Genomic DNA, 10355 nt, shown 5'->3' with positions numbered 1-10355 from the left:
ACATTTTTTTACATTGTCGTGCGCAAATATCACAAAAGAAATTTTTTTTTGACACCTGTTGTAACTTTTTTCTCTTGTTTTTCCGTTCTGTAGTGTGAATTTAAGAAATTGATTAAATGTCATGAAACATATGTTGTTTGTCAGGGAATATATAAACGGATAAATCATTATAACCAGTAACCGGCGATAGCAAGACTAGATTGTTAGAAGATTTAGGAACAAAGTTTAAGGTAAGTAAAGACAAGTATTTCATTGATAACTAATTGAACATACAAGTTCTAAATTTGATATTGTTCGATACATAGTATTGTCTTTTCTTTTTTGTTTTTCCGTTCTGTAGTGTGATTTTAATAACTCGACTAAATGTCATAAAACATTGTTATTTTTCAGGGAATATATAAAGCGAAACAGGTATATAATTATAACCAGCTACCGGAGATAGAAAGACTAGATAGTTTGAAGAAGCTGATTTGTAAACAAAAGTGAAGGTAAGTAAAGTCAAGTATTTCATTGCATTTTCAACTAATTAAAAGTATATTATAATTTAGTAAACCAGACGCGCGTTTCGTCTACATCAGACTCATTAGTGACGCTCGTATCAAAATATTTAAACTGTTAAATAAACTGTTACAAGAGACAAGCTGGCTTTCATTGTCAAACATTTCTTCGACTTAATCAATGAGTTCTAAAATCGAAAACAATTAAAACAATAAATAAACCAAAAAAAGACATGCAGTACAATAGACAAAGCGTTGCATGATATAAGTTTAAAAAAAAATGTGTATTGTCCCGAATTTTATCATGTGAACAAAACTTCTTCACTTTACTATATAAATGGTTCGGTAGAGTAGGTATGATTTGTTTTCAAATTATTAACACATGTTCTTTTTCTATTATTATGATATTTAATCGTTGTTGCTAGAAAAAAAAACCATCCCAAGATCATCTAAAGTTAGACACTATGCGTTTATACCCATTCAATTCAATACTATATATTTTTACATCAATTTGATTGAAGAAAAGAGGGTTACCAGGATGATCATTAGAATTGCTTTTCTTGCTTTAATTTCTATTTGATAATTTCTAAATGATGGTTAGAACAAGTTTTGACAATTTTTCAATATGGAAAAAAACTGTATTCTGCCTTATCACTAAATGTCTTAACCTTACATTATTATTTAACACTAGGTGTATTGAATCTTTTCCTATTGATAAACGTGATGTTCATTCTTGCAGATCTCTGTCCGGCAATACCATTACCTCAGTAGAACCAAATGTGGTTGAAGTATTAACAACGCTACATACTTTGAAAGTGAAACCAAAGCGTTGAAAGTAAAATCCGACGCGTTGATAATAAAAACCAACGCGTTGATAATAAAAACCAACGCATTGAAAATTCCATACGGTATGTTCATACCGCCAATGACACGAACGGCCACTCATACTAATGACGCATTGTACATTGTGTATAATTATTGAAAATGATTTATATTTGGTAAGAAAAAGTATATGTTATTGTATGGTTACCTAATATATTTCTTAAGACCTACTAACTGACGGTGTCAATTTCCAAACCCGTTATAAAAGTGTTACTTAATGCTATTTTCAAAGACAGTTTTATTAATTACAGAACAGGAATAAAATCACATATAAAGATGATGTTTACAGTAGAATTTATGCTGATGTTCAGCTTATCAACAATTCACTTAGCCCGTGCCCAGGGATGTCCTAACATGTGTACTTGTTCTGGCCCCACTGTGTATTGCTTTAACAAAGGTTTAACCCAAATACCAGATGATATTCCTGCTACTACAAGGACTTTGTAAGTACTGTTCATTTTGTCTTCATAATATTTACACCTTTTTTTTTATTGTTTATTCAATTGATATCTATCCGATCAATTTAAACTTAATTATACAAAAATACAAATTCTTGTTTATTTTGATTCGTTTTCTTAATTTATCTTATTTTCTTTTTATTATTTCTGATTACATTAATTTCCTTTCTTCTTTTTTACATGTTTTCAACTCAATTATCAATTTCGAATTAGCTTTTATCAAAGAACTTGAATATGTTACTAGATAATTTCAATCTAAAGACTTTTTATATATTTCTGTTTGAACAGCAGAATATTAATTTATTATATAACCAATACAGTGTATTTAGAAATGTTATTTCCGATATACAATGAAATTAGGATGCATTACGACACCGGATGTTAAGAATAGGAAAACTATTTGTTTCCAGTACTTGTAATAAGAAATACTACAAAATGTTTTCTCCCAAATTTCGAAAAAACATTTTCAATTTTTATTCTGAATACTATCATTATGTGTTTTTTTTTTTGTTTTTTTTTTTTTTTAAATTTCAGTAACAAAGCAACTTAAATGATTATTTTGAACAAGATTTGATTAACTTCAAATGTAGGAAAAGAACATAACTTTTCTTATCACTAACAATTCTGAATCTTATATAAATAACCTTACATTGGGTTTATTGAATGGTTTTCAATTGATAAACTTGATGTTCATAATTTCAGATATCTACATCTCAATAGCATTACCTCAATAGAAGAAAATGGATTTAAAGGATTAACATCGCTACAGACTTTGTAAGTACTGATACACTGTGAACCAAAAATAGACATGCAGTAAAATAAACAAAGCGTTGCATGATCTTAGCTTAACAAATATACAAAATGTGTATTGACCTGAATTTAGTCATGTAAACAAAACTTCTTCACTATACTATATACATGGTTCAGTAGAGTAGGTATGATTTGTTTTCAGATTATTTACACAAGTTTTATTTTCTATTAATATGATATTTAATCGTTGTTGCTAGAAAAAGAAAAACATTCCAAGATCATCTAAAGTTAGACACTATGCGTTTATATCCATTCAATTGAATACTATATATTTTGACATCAATTTGATTGAAAAAAAGAGGGTTACCAGGATGATCATTAGAATTGCTTTTCTTGCTTTAATTTCTATTAGATAATTTCTAAACGATGGTTAGTATAAGTTTTGACAACTTTTCAAAATGGAAAAAAAATGTATTCTGCCTTATCAATAAATGTCTTAACCTTACATTATTATTTAACACTAGGTTTATTGAATCTTTTCCTATTGATAAACGTGATGTTCGTTCTTGCAGATATCTGTCCGGCAATGGCATTACCTCAATAGAACCAAATGTGTTTGAAGGATTAACATCGCTACAGTTTTTGTAAGTTTTGATACACTGTGAACCAAAAATAGACATGCAGTAGAATAAACAAAGCGTTGCATGATCTTAGCTTAACAAATATACAAAATGTGTATTGACCTGAATTTAGTCATGTGAACAAAACTTCTTCACTATACTATATACATGGATCGGTAGAGTAGGTATGAATTGTTTTCATAATATTAACACATGTTTATTTTCTATAAATATGATATTGAAACATTGTAGCTTATCACTTAACTTTTTAACCTTATTTTATTATTTAATCCTAGGTTTATTGAATCTTTTCCTATTGATCAACTCGATGTTCATAATTTCAGATATCTAAATGACAATAGCATTACCTCAATAGAAGAAAATGGATTTGAAGGATTAACATCGCTACAGGAGTTGTAAGTACTGATACACTGTTAACCAACAATAGACATGCAGTAAAATAAATAAAGCATTGCATGATCTTAGTTTAACAAATATACAAAATGTGTATTGACCTGACTTTAGTCATGTGAACAAAACTTTTTCACTATACTATATACATTGTAAATAGTTCGGCAGAGTACGTATGATTTTTCTTCATGATATTAACACATGTTTATTTTCTATGAATTTGATATTGAAACATTGTAGCTTATCACTAAATTTTTTAACCTTATTTTATTATTTAGCACAAGGTTTATTGAATCTTTTCATATTGATAAACTTGATGTTCATTCTTGCAGATCTCTGTCCGGCAATAGCATTACCTCAATAGAAGAAAATGTGTTTGAAGGATTAACATCGATACAGAAGTTGTAAGTACTGATACACTGTGAACCAAAAATAGACATGCAGTAAAATAAACAAAGCGTTGCATGATCTTAGCTTAACAAATATACAAAATGTGTATTGACCTGAATTTAGTCATGTAAACAAAACTTCTTCACTATACTATATACATGGTTCAGTAGAGTAGGTATGATTTGTTTTCAGATTATTTACACATGTTTTATTTTCTATTAATATGATATTTAATCGTTGTTGCTAGAAAAAAAAACATTCCAAGATCATCTAAAGTTAGACACTATGCGTTTATATCCATTCAATTGAATACTATATATTTTGACATCAATTTGATTGAAAAAAAGAGGGTTACCAGGATGATCATTAGAATTGCTTTCTTGCTTTAATTTCTATTAGATAATTTCTAAACGATGGTTAGTAAAAGTTTTGACAACTTTTTAAAATGGAAAAAAATTGTATTCTGCCTTATCAATAAATGTCTTAACCTTACATTATTATTTAACACTAGGTTTATTGAATCTTTTCCTATTGATAAACGTGATGTTCGTTCTTGCAGATATCTGTCCGGCAATGGCATTACCTCAATAGAACCAAATGTGTTTGAAGGATTAACATCGCTACAGCTTTTGTAAGTTTTGATACACTGTGAACCAAAAATAGACATGCAGTAGAATAAACAAAGCGTTGCATGATCTTAGCTTAACAAATATACAAAATGTGTATTGACCTGAATTTAGTCATGTGAACAAAACTTCTTCACTATACTATATACATGGATCGGTAGAGTAGGTATGAATTGTTTTCATAATATTAACACATGTTTATTTTCTATAAATATGATATTGAAACATTGTAGCTTATCACTTAACTTTTTAACCTTATTTTATTATTTAATCCTAGGTTTATTGAATCTTTTCCTATTGATCAACTCGATGTTCATAATTTCAGATATCTATATGACAATAGCATTACCTCAATAGAAGAAAATGGATTTGAAGGATTAACATCGCTACAGGAGTTGTAAGTACTGATACACTGTTAACCAACAATAGACATGCAGTAAAATAAATAAAGCATTGCATGATCTTAGTTTAACAAATATACAAAATGTGTATTGACCTGACTTTAGTCATGTGAACAAAACTTTTTCACTATACTATATACATTGTAAATAGTTCGGCAGAGTACGTATGATTTTTCTTCATGATATTAACACATGTTTATTTTCTATGAATTTGATATTGAAACATTGTAGCTTATCACTAAATTTTTTAACCTTATTTTATTATTTAGCACAAGGTTTATTGAATCTTTTCATATTGATAAACTTGATGTTCATTCTTGCAGATCTCTGTCCGGCAATAGCATTACCTCAATAGAAGAAAATGTGTTTGAAGGATTAACATCGATACAGAAGTTGTAAGTACTGATACACTGTAAACCAAAAATAGACATGCAGTAAAATAAACAAAATGTTGCATGATCTTAGCTTAACAATTATACAAAATGTGTATTGACCTGAATTTAGTCATGTACACAAAACTTCTTCACTATTCTATATAAATGGTTCGGTACAATATGTATAATCTGTCTTCATGATATTAACACATGTTTATTTTCTATTAATATAATATTCAAACGTTGTTGCTAGAAAAAAAAACACATTTCCAGATTATATAAAGTTATACTCTATGCGTTTATACCCGTTTAAATGAATTGACATCAATTTGATTGAAGAATAGAGTGTTTTCAAGATGACCTTAAAACTGATTGTTTTTCTCTTTTTTTTTCTTAATTTAGAAAAAAAATATTTTCAATTTGTCGTTTGAATTTATTCGTCATGTTATTTTTTTTTTCAATTTCTGTTTTGACAAATTTTTCATTGTGAAAAAAAAATCTATATTCTACAGAAATCATTATAAGTTTTAAAATTGAAACCTTATGTCTGTATCACTCGCATGCCATTACATAAATAAATACTTCGGGAATTTTTGGTTGAGGTCTGTTCTGCACCAATGTCATAACATTGTATGGATTAACACATTCAATCCCTTCATGGCATATATTAACACATATTATTATGACAAAGTAAAAACTAAAATCACAAAGATTCCGAGAAAAATTCAAAACGGAAAGTCCTTTATCATGTTGATCAAATTGCCAACACATCAAGCGAATTGATAAAACCTGTCATATTCCTGACTTTGTACAAGTATTTTCTTATGTAGAAAATGGTTGATTGAACCTGGTTTTAAAGCTAAACCTCTCACTTGTATGACAGTCTCATCAAATTTATTATATTGACAACGATGCATAAACAAAACAAACAAACACTAACATGTCATCAGTTTACAGATATATCTTCTCTTGCAATCAAAAATTATGGTGATTTGAGTCAGTGAGTAAAATCCTATTTAAGTTTAGCTTGAAATTAAGTTTGAATTAATTATTGATCTTCAAAGATGACTATTGTTTTTATCAAAGTTGTTTTTGTTATCATCAATTAAAGATTTTACAATAATTTTCATTTCTTATTCTATTATTTTTGTTTCCTTGTAGATATTTTAACAACAATCCTCTTGTTTGTTGTTCAGTGACCGGATTTGTAGATTGGGTCAATAGGAGATCGTGGGGTCTATTTGAAGGAACTTGTACTGCTCATAACAAGACTACTGCAATACTAAATTTTAATACATCAGACTGTATTGTGCCAGGTATGTAGTTCTAGGGTTTTCATGTTTCATAGCTTATCATACACATGACACATATGGTTTCGTCATTATTATGGTATTACTATAAACACCATCATCATGTTTAATTTCAATTCAAGGTAATAATCAATATCATAATTTGTATTACCATTATAGGTTAAAAGCAAACAACTTTCTGAAACACACATACTTGAGTCAGTGAAAAAAAACTTTTAATCTTAAGGTTTGTAAATCTATTATCCTGAAGTTTTTAAATCAAATGCATCTTAATTTGAGTTTACATTTTTCAGTAACAATAACAATTCACACATGTCTTTGTTTACACTATAATTTATAAATATATTTGACCAATCTTAATATGTAAGGATGTTGTTTAGGATGTTTATTTATACATAGTATGACTTCAAACTAAATGTTGCAACGTTTCAAAATTTAAACAGTTGATGGTGGATGGAGTGACTGGGAAAACTCGACTTGTTCTGTAACCTGTGGAGACGGCACAGTCACAATGAACAGAGAATGTAATAACCCCGTCCCTTCTGGTGGTGGGAATAACTGTTCTGGTAAATCTATTAACACGGACAGTTGTTATCTAAGAGAATGCCCAGGTATGTACAGTGTAAACCCTATGCAGAACTCATTTATCAAAAAAACAAACTTAAAGACCTGTCTACAGGAACAAAAATATATTTTCGGTGCGCAACCTTACTTCAAATGATAATTTTTCAGTTCGTTAACCAGGTACTGTCTTGTACAGTACCTTTTCATATAGCAACACGAAATCAAACACAGTTCTACATATACTACTAGTAACTAAATACATAAATTATAGATTCAATGAGTTCGAATGGTCATTTAGATATTTTTATAAACATATATGAAAAATGTCAATATGTTATGTTGATTTATACAGAGTATGACTTCAAAGTTAACAGTGTATTTTTCTATATTCAAACAGTTGATGGTGGATGGAGTGACTGGGAAAACTCGACTTGTTCTGTCACCTGTGGAGACGGTACAGTCAATATGAACAGAGAATGTATTAACCCCGTCCCTTCTGGTGGTGGGCATAACTGTTCTGGTGAATCTTTTGACACCGACAGTTGTAACCTAGGAGTATGTCCAGGTATGAAAAAAGTCAAATCACAAAAATACTGAACTTAGAGGAAAATCAATTCGGAAAGTCCATAATCACATGGCAAAATCAAATAACAAAACGCATCAAAACCGAATGGCCAAGAACTGTCATGTTCCTGACTTGAACATTGTAAACCCTATGCAGAACTCCTTTATCAAAACAATCTCCTCGTAACGAAACATCTTTGTAAGGTAACCGTATAACACACAAATTGATTCAATGAGTAGTATTGTGGTGTATTGAGTTGTTAATAACCAGATAACACATGCCTATCTTTGAATATATAGATTATGATTTTTCATTCTTTTTAAAGTAATACAAAAAAAGAAATGAATTGACATAAGGCCAAGTAAGGGGACAAATATTATTACTAGACTTTTATTTATTTGAGGCTGCTCTTATTCTGTTTTCATGTTGTAATAAAATAGTTTTTTCTTACTTTTTTTACAGAATCATGCAGCACACTAGAAAAGGAATTGGACAAGAAGTCAGGAAAAAGATCGGACAACAAATCAGGAAAGTGGTCAGACAACAAATCAGGAAAGTGGTCAGTCAACAAATCAGGTAATACTTAACAGTCAAATGTGCATCGACTTTTTAGACTAAAAGAGAGGCAAAAGATACCAAAGGCAAAATTCAAACCAATAAGTCGAAAACAGATTGGCATTGCCATGGCTCAAAAGGACAAAGAGACACACAACAGTAGTACATAAAACATAACAAATCAATGTCGGAGCAACATGAACCCCAACAAAAACTGGAATTGATTTCAATATAATAATATAATAAGTAACTTGATGTATTATTTCTGAATAGGTTTCTACATCACAGTGAACAAGTTCATCCTTGTCATTCCGCTCCATGATGTCACGTGATAAAACATTGAAAAGGCTGGTTTAAATTCATTAGAGTTCTTACGAAATAATGTTTACACATCACCTAAACACTTGTATGCTTGTTTACAAAAAAATAAGTCAATTGATATGCACACAGGCATACATTATTCCACGAATCTGTCAATATTCGCATGCATATTCATTATAAGTATGCAGTAATATAGGTAGAACAATACGAGCAATTCTGTCCTTTTTGTATAACACACTTTTATGTTCTTTTACTTTCATGCTCTTTTACTTTTATTTCATTATCTACTTCTTTAGGCGGAAAAAGGAATGGAAGGAACGGAAAGAAAGAAAAGAGACAAAATAAGAAAGGAAATAAACCAAACAGGAACGGCTGGTATTGATATGTATCGACAAACCGAGACGATTGGACATAAACGGCATCGAACCGACATCAACCGATAACAATGTGTTATCGTTACCATTGTGGGAACTTCCATTCATAGATTTTTATATTGATTTAAATGGGAAAATATTGGGTAATTTTCTGCGATACAAACATACAATTTTAATGCATAATTAGTTCGAGTGAGAAAATTAATTGTTTTTTCAACGTACTCAGAGTGTACAACTTTTATTCTTGAATTAAGCTAAGTTCTAACTTACAGTTTTTGTGAAAAAATTTCTTTTGATTCCAAATATACAGGCATTGTTGTTTACTTTCACTTAATTCCGAACACGTATATGTAGTCTGTGTGAATCAGTCGAGTACAAACACAGTCATTGTTGTTTACCTTCACACAACTAGAAGATTGACAATAAACGGCATTTAATTGAATTTATCGTAATCATTGCGGGAAATTTCATTCATAGCTTTTATAATAATTGGGAAAGTTTTCAGTTTATTTTCTGCTATTCTAACATACAATTATTATGTGCTTCATCAATTCGAGTCAAAACATTTCAGTTTGCAATGAAGTTTAAGTGTACAATTAATGTAGTGAAATTAAGTCGAGGTTAATTTTTTTTTTTTTGGAAACATTTTTTTGTGGTTAAGTTTCTTCTGTGTTCAAATATACAGTCATTGCGGTTTATTTTCACTCGTTTCAGAACACGTACTCTGTAGCAATCAGTCAAGTTCAAATATATAGTTTGTGCTTCTGGACTTCACTCGATTTCAAATATACAGTTTGTGCTTCTGGACTTCACATATTTATTTGTTTTTGTTTCAAAACGATAGGCAATTTACTAACACCTATAACCGATTCGCATGTGTTTGTAAAATATATTTTAATCACATTATATGAGGATATATTATGGGAATATCAATTGGTGACTGGTATCATTTAAATCATTTGTTAAAAACATACTTTGGTAACATTTTGCATCTGTTTAATCATATATACATTTGTGGGTGACATTTTATAAATAAATGTGGGATTAAATTAAATTTTGAATTATATTTTGTCTGCCATATGAGTTGTCCTATTCCCGATAGTGGATCATAAAAAAAACAGGAAACGTTTGCCTTATCCACACAGCCAATATTGGTCTGTTTGGAGTTTATGCAATTCTTTTTGGTCCTAACTTGATTCGTATATTCGCTGGATTTATTATATCTAAACAAACGTTAAAATATGTTGCCTACAAACC

General features: G+C 29.6%; 1 protein-coding gene across 1 annotated transcript; it reads left to right on the top strand.

The window, feature by feature from the left end:
• The first annotated feature begins 1655 nt into the window (after positions 1 to 1655).
• LOC139499298 (insulin-like growth factor-binding protein complex acid labile subunit) lies at positions 1656 to 10152 on the top strand. Its single transcript, XM_071287967.1, has 13 exons — positions 1656 to 1822; positions 2540 to 2611; positions 3160 to 3231; positions 3552 to 3623; positions 3951 to 4022; positions 4568 to 4639; positions 4960 to 5031; positions 5359 to 5430; positions 6571 to 6725; positions 7163 to 7330; positions 7681 to 7848; positions 8311 to 8424; positions 9021 to 10152. Exons 1-13 carry the CDS (start codon positions 1656 to 1658, stop codon positions 9104 to 9106), a joined length of 1362 nt encoding a protein of 453 aa, XP_071144068.1. The 3' UTR covers positions 9107 to 10152.
• Positions 10153 to 10355: the final 203 nt, after the last annotated feature.

Source organism: Mytilus edulis, chromosome 12 (assembly GCF_963676685.1).
Source record: "Mytilus edulis chromosome 12, xbMytEdul2.2, whole genome shotgun sequence".
NCBI classification, from domain to species: Eukaryota; Metazoa; Mollusca; class Bivalvia; order Mytilida; family Mytilidae; genus Mytilus; species Mytilus edulis.
Note: the sequence above shows the minus strand (reverse complement) of the source record. Positions and strands in the feature narration are given on the sequence as shown.

Coding starts and splice junctions, on each gene's coding strand:
- LOC139499298 (XM_071287967.1), top strand. CDS start 1,656: ATGATGTTTACAGTAGAATTTATGCTGATGTTCAGCTTATCAACAATT. Junction 7,331..7,680: donor TTATCTAAGAGAATGCCCAG/GTATGTACAGTG, acceptor ATATTCAAACAG/TTGATGGTGGATGGAGTGAC. Junction 7,849..8,310: donor TAACCTAGGAGTATGTCCAG/GTATGAAAAAAG, acceptor CTTTTTTTACAG/AATCATGCAGCACACTAGAA.